The sequence below is a fragment of the Pan paniscus genome, chromosome Y (assembly GCF_029289425.2).
Source record: "Pan paniscus chromosome Y, NHGRI_mPanPan1-v2.0_pri, whole genome shotgun sequence".
Classification (NCBI taxonomy): domain Eukaryota; kingdom Metazoa; phylum Chordata; class Mammalia; order Primates; family Hominidae; genus Pan; species Pan paniscus.
Window position 1 is genome coordinate 18557651 of NC_073273.2, and position 17763 is coordinate 18575413.

At 40.9% G+C, this 17763-nt stretch overlaps 1 protein-coding gene across 2 annotated transcripts; it reads right to left on the reverse strand.

The window, feature by feature from the left end:
- LOC129395613 (RNA-binding motif protein, Y chromosome, family 1 member F/J-like) lies at window positions 1-14481 on the reverse strand. 2 transcript variants are annotated; one of them, XM_055107076.2, is made up of 13 exons: window positions 14331-14466; window positions 13589-13647; window positions 12354-12466; window positions 11768-11871; window positions 8632-8809; window positions 6569-6721; window positions 4442-4556; window positions 3377-3487; window positions 2832-2942; window positions 2285-2395; window positions 1253-1363; window positions 1078-1166; window positions 1-578 (listed from the first exon to the last, which is right to left on the reverse strand). In XM_055107076.2, exons 3-13 carry the CDS (start codon window positions 12460-12462, stop codon window positions 277-279), a joined length of 1494 nt encoding a protein of 497 aa, XP_054963051.1. In that variant the 5' UTR covers window positions 12463-12466; window positions 13589-13647; window positions 14331-14466; the 3' UTR covers window positions 1-276. The 2 variants fall into 2 exon arrangements, with proteins under 2 accessions (XP_054963051.1, XP_054963050.1); XM_055107075.2 differs by lacking the exon at window positions 13589-13647 and having other exon boundaries at window positions 14331-14481.
- Between the last annotated feature and the right edge of the window lie 3282 nt (window positions 14482-17763).

The window sequence follows — 17763 nt, forward strand, 5'->3', positions numbered from 1 at the left end:
GCAGTACATGTAAAATTTTATTGTGAAAATTTTAAGGTAGATATTACATCTAAACACTTTCCAAATAGCATCAACAAGCATGAAATTACTTTGAAAACAATTCCTTTTCCTTTGAATACCTCAAAAAATTCATGGAGGAAGTCAGTATCTACCTCTCTCCACAAAACCAACATGTTTCTGTCAGTAATATGCAGGTAACGATGCAGAAATAACATTTCAATTTTTGATTTGCAAACAAGGTTTGGTATGCAATAACTATTATTTTGAATGCTTGCTTTAATATCTGCTCGAGTCTCCTTTTTCAGATCGACTCTCCCCACCATCTACTATAGATGCCACATAACTTGAGCTACCATATGCTTCACGAGGATCAGGGAGCACCCTACCCAGAGAAGGCGGATTCCTTTGGTCTTTTCTGCAAACATGCTCACGATCACAATAATGAAAATCACCACAGCTCCTTGAGTAACTCTCCCAACTTCTGCCATATCTATCTCGTGTATTACTATATGCATGGCAGGTGCTTCCACCATAAGACATCCGAGGCCCTCGTGCAGGTGGTGCATCATGAGACGTCCCTGCAGGGTTGATAAAATAATATGTGGGACTACATTTAAACATTTTTACTGCTATCATTAAAGCATGAATTAGTTAAAGTACTATTTGGAAATATCTGCTTTCCTCCGCCTTTGTTGACAGGATATTAATCAAGTCTTCAATAGTCAGAAGGTTTTATTTAAGAGAAGTGTAAGAGTAGTATTTTGCAGCTTAACAAACTTAATTCTAAAGTAAATGCTCAGTCACATTTTCTTAACGTTAACTGAAGTTCTCACCTTCATATCATTCCCTAGGCTTTATACTGATAATGAGTACCAGATAAGCACTGTTTATTTTATTATTTGTGCACAATGATGAAAATGAATAAATATGTTTCTGGGATGATCAAAAAAAAAAGAATACTCAATATTTAAACATGTTGCATATGTCCTTTACAATTTTCCTTAGAATTTCATTAAAATAACAATCCGGTCTATTAAATAAAATTCTGTAATTTACAAATCCATCCTGGACCCTTACCGTATCCCTGAAATGCATCTCTATAAGAACTTCCACGTAGATGTTCAGAATGATCTCTACCAAGGGCCTCACCGTAGCCATCGTGATAACTAAATTGAAAAAAAAAAAGTCTTTTCAATTTCCGAATGAACAATTTAAGAAATCCATTTGATAAATCCAGATAACATGACAGTACCTATATCCTCTAGAGGAATGTTCATCCCAACTAGAATGACCATAATCACGGTATGCATAGTCTCTAGGTGGTGGAGTATAATCCCTGGTTTCTCGGGAACTTGGACTATTTCTGCGTGCACAAGTTTAAGCAAGGAATGTTAAATTGTCAAATTGTAGTATCCAAAATAGAACTACATTACAACTTAAACACAGTTAAATTGCCAACCATCTAAATAAAATACCCACAGATCCCAAATGCCCAAAATGCCCAAATGCCCAAAAAGCACATGAAACAGATACTGATAATCAATGATGCAGGAAATGCATTTCAAATAAAAAAGGAGCTTCCACACTTCACACACACACACTGGAAGGGCAATAAATTTTCAAAAGCAGGAAATAACAAGTGTTTGAGAGGATGTAGATAAATTGGAGCCCTGACACAATGTTATTTGGAATGAACAATATAAGAAATCTATTTGATAAATCCAGAAAAAGTTACAGTATCTATATCCTCTAGAGGAATGTTCATCCTGCATAGAATGACCATAGTCTCAGTATGCCTAGCCTCTAGATGGTGGAGCATAATCCCTAGTTTCTCGGGAACTTAGATGATTTCTCTGTGCATAAGTTTAAGCAACAAATTTTAACTTTTCATCTTCTAGTATCGAACACATGACTAACTTACAACTTTAAATTAAAAGGCCAAACATCTAAATAGATATTTCTCCAAATAAAATAGGCAAATGGCCAAAAAGCACAAGGGACAGATACTCATATTCAGTGATTCAGAAAATGCATTTCTTTTTGTTTTATTATACTTTAAGTTCTAGGATACATGTGCATGATGAGTTAATGGGTGCAGAAAATGCATTTCAAATCCAAAATGAGATATCATATTTCACACACACAGATGAATGGCAATAAATTTTCAAAAGCAGGAAATAAAAAGTGTTTGAGAGGATGTAGATAAATTGGAGCCCTGATACAATGTTAGTTGGAATGAACAATTTAAGAAATCTATTTGACAAATCCAGAAAAGGTACAGTACCTATATGCTCTAGAATAACTTTCATGCCGACGAGAATGACCATAATCATGGTAAGCATGGCCTCTAGATGGTGGAGGATAATCCCTAGTTTCTCGGGAACCTCGATGATTTCTGTATGCATAAGTTTAAGCAACAAATTTAAATTTTCTACTTCTAGTATCTGATATATGACTAACTTACAACTTAAACAAAATTAAAAGGCCAAACATCTAAACAGATATTTCTCCAAATAAAATGGGCAAATGCCCAAAAAGCACATGGGACAGATACTCATATTCAGTGATTCAGAAAATGCATTTCTTTTTTTTTATTATACTTTAAGTTCTAGGGTACATGTGCATGATGGGTTAATAGGTGCAGAAAATGCATTTCAAATCCAAAATGAGATATCATATTTCACACACACAGATGAATGGCAATACATTTTCAAAAGCAGGAAATAACAAGTGTTTGAGAGGATGTAGGTAAATTGGAGCCCTGATACAATGTTAGTTGGAACAAACAATTTGAGAAATCTATTTGACAAATCCAGAAAAAGGTACAGTACCTATATCTTCTGGAATAAGTTTCATGCCGACGAGAATGACCACAGTCACGGTATGCATGGCCTCTAGATGGTGGAGCATAATCCCTAGTTTCTCGGGAACTTCGATGATTTCTGTATGCATAAGTTTAAGCAACAAATTTTAAATTTTCAACTTCTAGTATCCGATATATGACTAACTTACAACTTAAACAAAATTAAAAGGCCAAACATCTAAATAGATATTTCTCCAAATAAAATGGGCAAATGCCCAAGATGCACATGGGACAGATACTCATATTCAGTGATTCAGAAAATGCATTTTTTTTATTATACTTTAAGTTCTAGGGTACATGTGCATGATGAATTAATGGGTGCAGAAAATGCATTTCAAATCCAGAATGGGATATCATATTTCACACACACACACTGGAAGGGCAATAAATTTTCCAAAGCAGGAAATAACAAGTGTTTGAGAGGATGTAGATAAATTGGAGCCCTGATAGAACGTTAGTTGGAATGAACAATTTAAGAAATCTATTTGACAAATCCAGAAAAAGGTACAGTACCTATATCCTCTAGAGGAATGTTCATCCCGATTAGAATGACCATTATCACAGTATGCATAGCCTCTAGATGGTGGAGCATAATCCCTCGTTTCTTGGCAACTTGGATGATTTCTGTGTGCATAAGTTTAAGCAACAAATTTTAAATTTTCAACTTCTAGTATCCAATACATGACTAACTTACAACTTAAACAAAATTAAAAGGCCAAACTTCTAAACAGTTTTTCCCCAAATAAAATCGGCAAATGCCCAAAAAGCACATGGGACAGATACTCATATTCAGTGATGCAGAAAATGCATTTCTTTTTGTTTTATTATACTTTAAGTTCTAGGACACAAGTGCATGATGAGTTAATGGGTGCAGAAAATGCATTTCAAATCCAAAATGGGATATCATATTTCAAACACACATTGGAATGGCAATAAACTTCAAACAGCAGGAAATAACAAGTGTTTGAGAGGATGTAGATCAATTGGAATGCTGATACAATGCTAGGTTGGAACGGAACATGATGCAGCTACTATGGAGAAATGTGGTGGTTCCTCAAGAAAACAAACATCATTATCATAGGACCATGCAATTCCACTCATATACACCCAGAACCGAATAGGCATACTCAAACAAATATTGGTGCGTAGAAATACTCGGGTGGAAACAACCCAGATAAAATAATGGGTTAATAGCTTGTGGAAGGAGTGAAGTGCTATGATGTAAATGAACCTTCAGGACATCATGCAAAAGGAGAGGAGACAAATACAAAAAGTCATGTAGTGTTTGAGCACATTAACATTAAATACCCACAACAGGTTAAGTTCAGAGGCAGAACACTGACTGGTGTTATCTAGCAGCTGAGGAAAAGGAGAAACTGGGAGGGACTGCTTAACTGGTAGTTGGAGTTTTAATTTGGAGTAATGAAAATGTTCTGGAAGTCGATGGAGGTAGTTGTTGCCTGGCACAGAACGTATTAAACACCACTTAACTGTTCACCTTATAATATTTAATTTTGTTATGTGAATTTCATCACCACAGAAAAAAAAATCAACTGTGTTTTTTAATTTTTCCTTTACCCATCGTTAGTTGCATAACCATCATATCTTGGTGACATGCGATCATTTCTCCAGGAAGATATTGTCCCTCTGCGTGGAGGAACTCCATAATTCTCTCTTCTTTGTGACATGGGACCTTTAACATTCAAATGATGGAACATTACGTAAAGAACACCAAATCTGAAACGCTATTTTCTCTTCTCTCAAACAACTTTTTTAAATTATTTCTTCTATGACTCCATTCTTTGTTTCCTAAATTACTAGACAGACATGACACTGTGAATATTTCTCATGGCTTTGGATAATCCCATGGCTTCCACAAGGCCAGTTCTTCTAATGAAGCTGAAGGCAAACATTAATGCTTAGGTAAAAGTTCATTTGTAATGGTTAATAACTACTTAGTTCTTATTTTCCTTTTCATGTAAATTACTGATGACTGTGAGTGACACAGGGAAAACACGTAAAACCATCAAAATCTTCACTGATTTTAAAGTTTACATACATTGTCCTTTCTCAGCCAAAGAAGGTAGATTTTCCAATATCATTCAGTCCATCTCACACACACATAAATACAGCTACCTTTAAATGACTATATGCTAAATGTTTACATAAAAGTTCTTTATCTCTAACTGGTTGGCTCTATCTTAAATGTTGACAAATTTAAATGTATTAGTGAAGATTTTCTAATGATGGTCAGGATTTGCTTTTACTGCAAAGAAAGCAATGCTATGCAAGGGGTCATTACAACATTGTTGCTATTTCAAAATAGAAAGTTTCTCCTTTAATATATTCTTCACTTGCTATTCCTTAGAGGTCAGTGTTTCACATATGATACCTTCACTGGCTAATTTTCCAATGGAAATGTGTTGGCTTGGGTATCCTGAAGCCAATAAATACCTCCTTTCACCGATACTCTACGTATGAAATGTAAAATTGAAAATGGCAGTTTTTAACTTCCTCCATATGTGGATGGAGGACTAAGAAAGAATTTTAATTTGCTCTGCTTAAACTTCCTTGCTAAGAACTTTTATTTATTGTCTTATTTTCTTCTGCTCAGTCTGCAGTCTTACAATTCTCAAAAGTATTACTTGCATTCAACCCTACTGCTCACCTCATGTTGCTTAGTTCTAAATTCTCTCCTCAAATAATTTCAAATCTTACACTAAGGACCTTGTGTTAATGTTTAAACATCCCGGTACAATCTCAATTACTGATTTACATACACCTATATTTCACAACTCTGCATTTCTGTGATATCCACTTAATTTAAGAATTTTGGACTCCTACGTGTCTACCTCTCGAGCCTTAAATTTATTTTTAAATCATATTTAAGCCCAATGACTCCTTGTCTGCTAAATGCTCTTGTAGTTCTTTTGAATCTTCATGCAAGCAGTGAGTATGCCTTGCACATACGCATTACTGAGGTCTCAGAAGCTGGATGGCCAGGCTTAGCGGCTCACACTGTGAGTGAGTGTGGAAGGCTGAGGCAGCTGGACCGCTTGAGCCCCAGGCTTTAACATCAGTTTTGACAATGTAGTCAGATCCTCTCTCTACAAAAACATAGGAAAAAAATGTAGCTAGGTGTGCTGCTGCATGCCTGTAGTTGCAGAAACTCGGGAGGCTGAAACAGCAGAATTGCTTGAGCCCAGGAATTTGAGGCTATAGTAAGCCGTCATCTCACAAATTTGAGGCTATGGTAAGCCGTCATCTCACATAGTGCACTCTCACGTAGTAAGAGCAAGACTCCAACCCGGCAAAGTCACCAAACAAGCAATTTTTAGAATGGGACACCAGGGGACTTAGGAAATGGAAGAATTAATTACATCAAGAAGCCTACCATCAAAGAATACTGCTAGGAACTTTTAGAAAAATTAAGGGGAATTTTCTAGCCAACACAGGATTAAAAGGAATGTTGGCCTCACTCTAATCACTTCTTTGATCTGCAATGAGAAGCTCAAGTATTTCTTCAACATAAATCTGAAAGGTACCTAGTGAGATAGAAACTATAATAAAAGCTATCAATCAGCAATTATGCTCACGTATGTGTCACTTCCCTTTTGTTCAATGAACTTAAAGCTAAGCATTCAGGTAAAACGGCTCATTTTCAGTCATACAAAAACTACGGTCTTTCTGTCAGGTAGCATTTACCTTGGCTTCCCATCCAACTACTGCTTCTTGCCACAGCAGAAGGAGCAGATTTTTTCAGAGGAGGACCTCCACTTCTTGAAGATGGACCTCTTTTAACTGGAGTGAGTCCCCTAGAATAACTCATCTTGAGATCAGGAGTGTATCCACCATCATCTGTATTTCAAACAAAATCTTTTTAGTTAACTAACATCACTGTTTCTTAAATGGCTAAGTTTTAGTTGTTTACAAATATTTTCTACATTTTATAACAAATTCACATTTTGTCTAAACTAATAAAATTAGCATTCCTACATGGTATTAGTACACTTCAAGCAATAAAAGTTCATTTAGAAAACCTAGAAAGGAACTCAAGTATCATAATATATCGGTATGAGGGAGAGATGTGGGAAAATGGGGCGTGAACAGGGCAGAAACCTATCACTAAAATATCTAAATATAATAGGCATAAAAATATTAAAAGAAAAATGATAACTGACTGTTTATATCCTTCTGTAATGAGGAAAAATTTTCAAAGCACATCATAAAGATAAACTAATTTCCATTCAAAGAAACTCAAATATTTCCAATACCAAGAAGTCACATATCAGGAAAATACACTGTCTCTAAAATTTGTTAACACAATATAGAATTCTTAAAATTCCCTTATGAGACACTAATTTTCAGATGAGACTATGCTGAATTTTAACAGTCTTTAAGAATTGCATATTCGGTAATATAAACATTTTTATACATCTACAAAAATGTAGATATATGCCAATTGCCAGGTGGTGTTACAGGTTAGAATTTATATACACATTCTCGTCCGTGGCAGAGTATAATTGAACCTCACCCTCAAGATCAGTGGAGACAAAATAGCCATGAAGCTATGCATCTTAAACTGGAGCAAACACTGCAATTTCAACTTGAAAACAATCTCCAATTAATTACACGTCTGGTTATTAAAACTCCAAGTTAATTGTTAGAGTTTTGAAGGTTGGTTAATAGATAATACAACTTAACCAACAGGTTTATTTATTTATTTATTCAGATGCACTCTTGCCCTATCACGCAGGTTGGAGTGCCATGGCATAACCTTGGCTCACTGCAGCTTTTGCCTCCCAGGTTCCCGTGATTCTCCTGCCTCAGCCTCCTGAGTAGCTGGGATTACAGGTGCACGCCACCACGCCCAGGCAAATTTTTTTGTATCTTTAGGAGAGACAGGGTTTCACCATGTTGGCCAGGCTGGTCTGGAAATCCTGACCTCGTGGTCCACCTGCCCTGTACTCCCCAGGTGCTGAGGTGACAGGCGTGAGCCACCTCGCCCAGCCCATCCAACAGTTTTTTTTTTCCTTTTTTTTTTAAATATATGGTTTGTTTTTCTTTTGGATGTAAAGATGGACCCCTCATTTCTATTAAGTAAATCACTCATAAATATCATTTTCAGTGACTCAGCCTCCAGCAAAGAAAGATTCATACATATCTGTGAAACCGTGGTTTTTAGAACTTTCCAGAGTCACACACTCTTTTCAGAAATTAAAGTTCTACATTTCTTCAATTGAAAATGCTTTATGGCAGGCCAATGTACAAACTCTCTGTATCAAAATTACAAAGCAATACATTTGCATAGATGTTTCCACATGTAGACACAAGAAAACAAATACTGCAAAATCAATCTTCAGTATTCAGTTACTTTTTCCTGTTGGAAAATTTTAAATATTACATCATACTTTGATAATACAACTGACACGAAGTTCTGGGCCCTAAAGTAGAAAACTCTAAAGTATAATGAATATAAATGGGTTCTGCAGAAAACCGGTTGAGTACAGGCAATCAGCATTCACAAACACAACCCAGTTTCAAATGTGTGTTACTTCAATGCAAACTTACTATAATTTTAAAACAAATGTTAGATATTAGTTCAATCATTCTTCTAATACGCCTTTAGTACTTAGAAATAAGTTTGCTTATTATCAATAAGCTAATTTTCTCTTCATACAGGAAATAAAAAAATTGAGAAATTTCGATATCGTCAAACTTATTTTCTTTCAGTCCTATGGTTCCATCTTTATATTTTAAAACATTACCCAGGTGTCCTTCATGTGAGGGAAGCCACCCTCTTGTTCCTCCACTGCTTCCTCTTGCAGATCTCAGACTTCCTGAAGGGCTTCTGGTTCTCGAAGAAGCTGGTGGTCTCCGCCTACCATCACTTTGAAAAGATGGTTTCTTGGCTTGTTCTACTTTTATTGCTTTTCCATCCAAAGACTAGAAGTATTAAGGGTACTATCAATAACACTGGCACATTTAACGTATGCACATTTTACAAACATTTTTACATCAACTGTAGTTCAATTCGAGGTATTTTCTCTCAAAAGGAAACTTTTTTTTCTCCTAAAATGAACACATCTTTCGCAATGCCAAATTTGAGACAGTTACTGAGCACATGCCTTCCATTAAGGGATCAAACACAAATTCTATTTTTCAAATTCCTTGAAAACTTCTCCATTATTAAAAAAAAAAACCTCAAACATAAAAAAAAAGATTGACCCATCACACATTCTATGGAAGAATGTGGCACATCTGTTTTTTACAATATATAATCCACTTCATCTTTGTAGTCACATCACTGATTTGAAAGTTGCAATGTCCCAACGAAACTTGTGTCATTTAAAAAAAAATGAGCTTACTTTTTCAGAGTGATTAGTCACATTACTCATTATGAGTTGTTTCTTGTTGGATTTGCTAACACTTACATAAAATGTCCCCATATGATTTACAATTCTATATTGACTCTAAAAATGTTTCTGTAAATGTGATCCTTGTTTGATCTCATTAAGTTTTCTTGCCTTACTCATTTCTTACCTTGCCTTAGACGTGCCCCTAAAAAACGAATCTTAATATAGTACTTCAGGTAATTTCTCAGAAATGCTTAACTATCCTAATTAATTTCATAATAACATTTTTCACTGTAATCTTTTCTACAGGCCACAGCAATTTTTGAAAACAGTTCAGCTAATAATGCGATTTTAAAATTACATGGCTTTTGTTATTTGGAGGAAGGACTTAAATCCCTGAACAAGACCCCTTGCAGCCACATCGCCCGTTGTTCCTACCTTGAAACTTCTTTTGTTATTTCTGGGCTCAAAATATTTTCCCCAGATTTGCCCACGGCTGCTTCCTTCCCAGTGTTCTGAAGTCAGCCAAAATTCCTTAACTGTTAATTCCCCCTGAAAACTCGAAGAACCTCCTTTATTGGCCATCTTAACATTAATGTGCATACAACATTCATAGTTATTTTAACACAATAAAACATGTGAGATGAAGTAATTTAGAAATAACGTTGGCTGGGCGCGGTGGCTCACACCTGTAATCCCAATACTTTGGGAGGCCGAGGCAGGTGGATCATGAGGTGAAGAGATACAGCTCATCCTGGCTAACAGGGTGAAACCCCATCCCTACTCAAAGTACAAAATTAGCTGGGCGTGGTGGCACGCCTCTGTAGCCCCTGGTACTGGGAGGCTGAGGCAGGAGAATCGCTTGAACCCGGGAGGCGAAGGTTGCAGTAAGCCAAGATGGCCCCACTGCAATCCAGCCTAGGGCACGCAGCGAGTCTCCATCTTAAAAAACAAACAAACGAACAAAAACTTTACACAAATTATCTGCCCTTTTGCTTGAAAACTAGAGGGAAAAAAGAAATTATCATAGATTCCTATACAGAAGTCAAAATTATCTCCATACCTACCACAAAGCCATGAACCAAAAGCAACTCTCGGTTTCTACCACAGCTTGAAATACTAATTTATAAGGGTGAATAAAAATGTACTTTCTGCTATGTGACAGGAAGTGTGCTAGATGTAACAGAAAGAAAAGCAACTAGCAAGACTTAAATATGCACTATATACAATTTCACGATCAATAGATTAATACATAGTACAGCGAGTAGAAAATACCTACAATACGCAATGAGGAAGAAAATATGAAATCTAAGTGGTTTTTGAAGCATAAATTTTATTTATGAGCCATACACAGGGAAGGATAATTCTCAAGAAGTCTAAAAAAGCACTTTGGGAATAGCGTGAAGACTAACAGGACCTAAAAACAGGTTGGGATAATGTTATTTATTTTATTTATTTTTTGTTTTTTTGAGACGGATTCTTGCTCTGTTGCCAGGCTGGAGTGCATCGGCGTGGTCTCGGCTCACTGCAACCTCTGCCTCCTTGGGTTTAACCGATTCCCCTGCCTCAGCTTACTGACTAGCCGGAACTACAGGCACACACAACCAGATGCAGCTAATTTCTTTTTTTTTTTTTTTGTATTTTAGTAGCGACAGGGTTTCACCATGTTGGCCATTATGGTTTCTTTCTCCTGACCTTGTGATCTGCCCGCCTTGGCCACCCAAAGTGTTGGGATTACATGCATGAGCCACCATGCCCGGCATGATTGGGATAATGCTATAAAGCAAAAAACACTAAAGAGCACAGAATGGAATGCTCTTGACTACAATGTAAAGGAATTCAATAATTAATATAATTACATAGAAGTTTAAAGCTTAAGTAAACACACAATCTCTAGATTTAAGACTCAACAGGACAAGAGACCATTGGTTCAATCAGAACAAGTCCTCAAACACACTGGGGAAATGAGTAATTAGCTATTCATGTTACATAAATTACTCTGGTGACAGGAAAGAAATGTCCTTAGGAGAAAAAGCAAGCACGGAGCCAAGAATGCCAGTTACTTCTTCTGTTATCTGACTTCAATGTTCTCATATTATTTTCTATTTTCAACTACTTAACCTTTCCGTAAATGTAAGGGTCTTATTTAAATACACTTTTGCAAGAATATATTTTCATAAAATACATTCTTCAAGAAGGAAAGAGTCTTTCCTTCTTGTGCATCTGTTATTAATAGCATTTAATAAATATTGACTTATTACTTTCATTTACATGAGGGTTCCTTTTAAGTTTTAAAGCTCTTCAAAACCTTTTAAAATCTATTTGCACTCATATCGAAATACAAAGATAGAAAAAGGTTACCAAATATTAATTTATAGAATGTTAATTCCAATACCCTTCCAACTACACTTGCACGTATATGGCACAAAAAAGAGGATGGCTTCATATGTCATTCTACTATCTTCAAAAGTTTAGTAATATTAAAAAGACCTAGAAATATTGTTAATTGAAGAACAGAGTTAGAATATTAGTAATAAGGGACTCTTACCTTTCCATTCATATCTTTGGCAGCATTCTTAGCATCTGCAGGGTTCTCAAAAGTAATAAATGCAAAGCCTCTGGATTTGCTGGTTCGATCCTTTATCAAAAGAACTAAAATATATGAAAACATTTTACATTCATATAATGGACTCATCAAGGTACTCACCATCTAAAGGTTACATCAAACTAAAAAATAATTGCATTTCACATCACTATTATGGTTCTCAGTACTCAGTCACCCCTACAGTCAGTCTAGTTTATTCCAGTTTGTTTCGGAACTCCACAGCACATTTACTTTCCCTCATTTTCCTTTCTAAGTAGTAGGTTATCCTTTCCACAGAACCTTAACCTACTACTATGAGAATTTTCCAAATATCAAACGGATACTACAAAATAAGAGTTTAAAATGCATAAGGCATTTTAACGTAGGTATACAATGAACTTCGAAAAAATATATTTTTTCAAAACATATATATATAACATACATATTTTAAACATACATATTGAAATATACATGTGAAAATACACACACACACACACACACACACACACACACACACACACACACACAGAGACACGGTTTTAAGAGTTACCTTCTGATATGGGACCATGTTTCCCAAATACTGCTTTAAGCATCTTCTCATTGGTTTCTCTATTGAGGCCACCAATGAAAAGCTTGCCAGGATGATCTGCTTCTACCATTGTGCTGTAAATGGTAAAAAATTATCTATATTTAGATATAAATAAGCTAAAAAGAGAAAATTTTATTACGTACTGTGCTGAAAACCCAAGTAAAATTCCCTTCCCGAGGCTGACATCTTTTTAGTATTTCTTACTTTATATATGTAAAATTTGTAACACTCAGAGCAGAGGGGCACTAACTTCATGGACAAATGCTGCATTTTAGTATGTACCTGACAAAATCTCACTTCTAAAAATTAGATAAGAAAAGCTATTGTAATTTTCCTCAGTTGCAATATGAAGAATGTCCCCATTTAAATAATTTTATTTGAAAAGAATCTATTTATGAGGTACAGTGTGATGTTTTGCATATTTTCTTTCTTGAGATGTATGTCTCCTGTTGCCAAAGTGAACTGCTCACTGCAGGCTCTTCCACCCAGCCTCAACTGATCTTCCTACATCTCAGCTTCCCAAGTAGCTAGTACTACAGGCGCTTTCTACCACAGCTGGGCAATTTTTTGTATTTTTAAAAATAGACAAGGGTTTCCCCATAGTGCCCAAGCTAGTCTCCAAATCTTCGGCTCAAGTGTTCTGCCGGCTTGGGACTACCAAAGTGATGGGATTTCAAGGGTGACTCACCACACTCAGCATGATATTTGGATAAGAGATTAAATCGAGCTACTTAAAATGTTCTAGGAGGAGAATATTCTAAATATTTTACCATCTTTTAGTGATTTGAAATATACAATAGGTCAAAGATCCCCGAACCCTAGCCTTCAACCCGTACCTATCTGTGGCCTGAATGTGATGCCGGAGGATGACATGTAATACCTGTCTGTGGAGAATGTAACGCCTGAGGATGACCTGAGGTGGTACACTTTTATCCGGAAACCATCCTCCCTACTCCCTCGCTGGCCCTCCCTGTCCCCGTGACAGCCTCACTGCCCCACCTGGCCTCTGTCACATTGCTCCTACCGGAAGACCCGCCCCACCACGTGCCCCTCGGAGCCCTGCCGCCAGCCCCCACTCCCAAACGTGTCCACCTCGCCGCCTTCTTCCCCTGCGCAACCCTTGTCTGAGGAAAAACTGACTTCTACTAAACCAGTCCCTGATGCGAAAATAGCAATGAAAGAGTCCATTACGTTACCCAGGCTGGTCTCAAACTCCTGACTTCAAGCCATCCTCCGACCTCCACTTCCCAAAATGCTAGGATTACAGGAGTAAGGCAGTGTGCCAGGTTAACAGAATAACTTAAGCGCATCTATTTTGTTCCAGTTTTCGGCTATCTAACTCCATTTATCTCGGTTACACCCACTTATTCGGTTTAAATTATTTACGGTGCCAAAGATACATGAAACATCTTTCAAATACTGTCATACAACGAAGGAGACAATCACAGGCTTTACAGAGGCAAACTGAAACTCAGATTATTTGTGGCCCCATATTTCTACATACACTAAAGTAACACAATTTATGTCAAAATTTGATAATTTCTTCCAAGCAAATCAGACACGCGACATGTGCTAACTAAAAGTGTGACTTTTTAATCGCAGTGGTTAAGTGTATTGCCTGTATTCTGAATTATGACCACATTCACAGAGAAAACCCGCTTTAATAAAAAGTGCACATGAAAACAAATGGCGGCTTAGCACCATCTCCCACAACTAGTCGGACATATTAGGCACTTAAAGGTAGAATCCTCAGCAAAAACCAATGAGTTTAACGAAAGTGAGTCTCTTAATAGCACTGAGGAGTTCTTTCCCCCACTGACTCCTCCCGTAATACAACACCCACACATAGAAAACCCATCCCCTTTTATAGACAAAATCCCAAACCTTTGCTTTCTATTCTTGCCGAGAGACCCAGCTGTCCAGAGAAACAGAAAATACCTGCGCTTTTTAGTAGGACAAAGAGCCTGAGGTTCGCCTGGCCCTCAGGCCGTACGGAACCGGCTTCGGAACACCACAGGGCCAACTGCGGGAAGGACAGCGGCAGCTACCCTGAGAGGGAAGGACGCCAGAAGCCGTGCCCGGAAATCCCGCCTACCTCCAGCGGCCAATCATTGCGAAGGCGGTGGGCGTCAGCCAGTTCCTGCGAAGGCTGTGGGCGTGTCCTGAGGCCCCTCCGCCCCAGCTGGCCTGCAGCTCCATCATCTCGCGGTAACTCTTCCGAGACCACGCTTGTGCCATGTGGCGGGCGGCGGTGGAATAAGGCACACGCGAACTGTGAGCCCTTTGCAATTGTGGGCATGGAAGACCTACACCCTAACTGGCATCCTGAGTGTGGCAAGACATTAATTAACCCACAGGGAACACATGAAACATCTCACTTCATTAGGCAGGCTAGGCTGATGGTACCGAATATTGCAGATCCAGAGGGGAGAGAGAGGGACAAGCGCTGCCCGCTGGGGCGAGGGCAGCGGCGGTGGCTTGGGGGGATTGGGGCAGGGCGGGTGCGTAGGACTAAAGTTGACTGGTACGTTGCTGAGGTGGAATTCCTCTGCACCAGAAGCTGAAACCCTGCAAGGATTCTGTCAGGTCTAGGCAAATACATACTCCGAGTTCCATGGTTCCTCCCTGAGGATGCTGTACTCACAGGGGCATTCCAAAGGACTTCTCATCCTGTGTCCTGGGCACACGGGAGGCCTACCGCCATGGTCGCCCATGCAGTGATCCGTGTGCACTGCTTTGCTGGTGCAGAGGCTCTCACAAGTGCAGTGGTGGCCGTGGTGCCTGCTAGCGGGGCTCTGGAAGCCAGGGCCTTGGCATCCGACTCCAGGGCTGCTGTGCGCAGCTAACCCTGCTGGGTATCTGAGCCGCAGTGTGAGAGTGACAGGCTAAGGGCCCTGTGGGGCTCCCCAGGAACCCTGTTCCACATAGGTGTAGGATGTGGTTCTCAGCAGGGCAAGGCCCGCAGGCCTCTCCTGGAGTTGCCCCCAGAGTCGAGGGGTGCCGTGGGGGTGGGGTGGGAGGCACAGGCTTTGCTCTGTTGGAGCCTCAAGGAGGGCACCATGTTAAGGCTGGAGGCTGTGCAGGAGAGGATGGTCTGTGCACAGAGCAGGAAGACAACCCTGGGGGAAGAGGCATGCTAGTGGGGGATGACATCATTGCAGAGATGGAGGTGGTGGCCAAGGAGGAGGCCAATGTGGAGCCACAGCAGGAGGACCTGCAGGCACAGCCTGGCCCTGGCCCCAGTACGCCCCGGCCAGCAAGAGACTCGCTGGACGTCCTTCACTTGGAGCTCCGCTACGTGAATGTCCCAGGCCACAGGGCATCCCCGGCTTCTGGGCCAGAGCCATATCCTTGCAGCTTCCAATTCGGGATGGTTGGCAGCAGGGGATGGGCGCCGAGCTCCCGGGAGCGGAGGTGGGGGGAAACAAGGTGGTAGGCACTGGCGGTCAGCCAGGATTCAGGGCATGGGGGACAACAAGGGGAACCGAGAACAGGCTCATGCACATAGGAGGGCAGCTGAATTGCATGTGCCCTGAGGGCATGTGGTAGGGACAGGAAGCCAAGCACAGCACTCACCAGGGAGAACAGCAGCGCCAAGGACCCATCATAACAGCAGAAAGTTGAAGGATACGATTCACTGGGAAAGTCCCTGGAGGAAGGGGAGTCTGCATGCCCATGCCAGCCATGGAACTTCCCTGCTCCCCTTGCCTGTGTCCAGCAAGCTTACCCCAGAAACACAAGGTGCTCAAGACTCGATGTCACTGTGCACGGGGCTGCTGTCCTACGCAAGGCAGGCACTGTCTCCCCAGACACAATTTCTTCCCTGTGCCAGCACTGCACCCAAAGATGTTTAGGCCCTGAGTATATATAAGCTCCCTTGAAACCACTCGAGCTCCATGGGGAGAGCCAGGCACAGCCCCGTAGCTACTTCTACCCACAGCGGTTGCCTGGGGTGGACACGTGCACCCCTCAGGGAGACCAGGAGAAGGAGAGACCACACACTCAGACAGCAGCAGAGCCTGTCTAGCACCCAGCACAGGAGGGCCTCCTGCAGCTCAGAAACGCCGAGCAAGTAGTCGCCTCACACAACAACACCCCGCCCCCAACCCCCTGCCCACTTCTTCAGTGCCAGTCCCTGGTCAGAGCAGGTTGTCTGGGCCTGCCTCCACCCACCACCAAGACCACCACAGCTCTGATGGTGCCCTCCACGCCAGACAGAGACAGAGGGCCTGGAAGGGAAGGTGCCCTGCCCCACACTCTCCGTGCTCTTGCAAAGTTGCAGGGTGTTTCCTTGCACGCCCACCCAATCATCTGGCGGCTCCTTGACCAGAGGCAGCTTGTGCGGCACACCCAGATGTTGGCCGGGATCACAAATGATGATGAAGTCCTGCTAAGCTACGTACGTGATGGATTTGCAGGTCAGGCTAAGGAGCCTGAGTCTTCGGGAGGGGTCTGGTGTCTGGGTCAGGTTGAGGTACCCCTGGGACCCGGGGGTGTCTCAATGAGAGAGTTGGGAAGGAGAAACACACGCTTCACCCCAGCTAACAGGTCACCTCACCCCAGCTACATGAAATGCTGCTTTGAGTACGTCCTCTTTCTCCTTCTTGGCCAGGTAAGGGGAGGAAAGCAACTCTTCCGGGTACCGGCGGCAGGATGAAGTTTTCCTTTTATCACAGTGTTTACTTCCACAATGAAGTGATCATTCGGGAGTACTGCCTTGGCGTCCTCGGTAAGGAGCGCCTCCCAGTATGGTAGGGGAGCTGGTGTGTGGGAGGGTAGGTCTGGCATGAACCTTCCTGACTCCTCTCTCTGCAGGATACGGGATGTCTCATTCCACTGCAGTCTAGTGGTTGTGGGATCAGGAAGGTCAAGCCTCCAGCTGCAGGCCGTACAGCTCCTACCTGACCTTCTTCAGCTGGTTGGCTGAGCATGACTGCCCAGGTTCTGGCAGGATTGCTGTGGTGAGCGCCAGGTAGGGCATCATGGGAAAGGATCTTGCTGGTCATTCCTTGGCCTCTGGGGAACTGGCTTTGAGCCATGACCTGAACTAACCTATACCCACTTCTGCAGTCCCCTAGATCATCAGCCAGAGCCTGTAGCTCAATCCCCTGCAGTACTTCTCCAGGGAGGGAGGCCATTAGAGCGTGAACAGAGAGGAGGCCAGGTGAGCAGTCTAGGGCTGGGGACTGAGAGGCGGTTGATTCCTGGAGTTGTGCCCCACATGGAGAATCCAAGCCTCAGGGAGGTGACTGCAGTGAGCAATCCCACGCCATCCATGGGCTGGCGGAGAAATGGCCATCAAAGAACTGTAACACCCACATTTTAGGATTGGGGCACCTTAAGCCGCCTAAGAGGAATAAGTGTCTAAGGT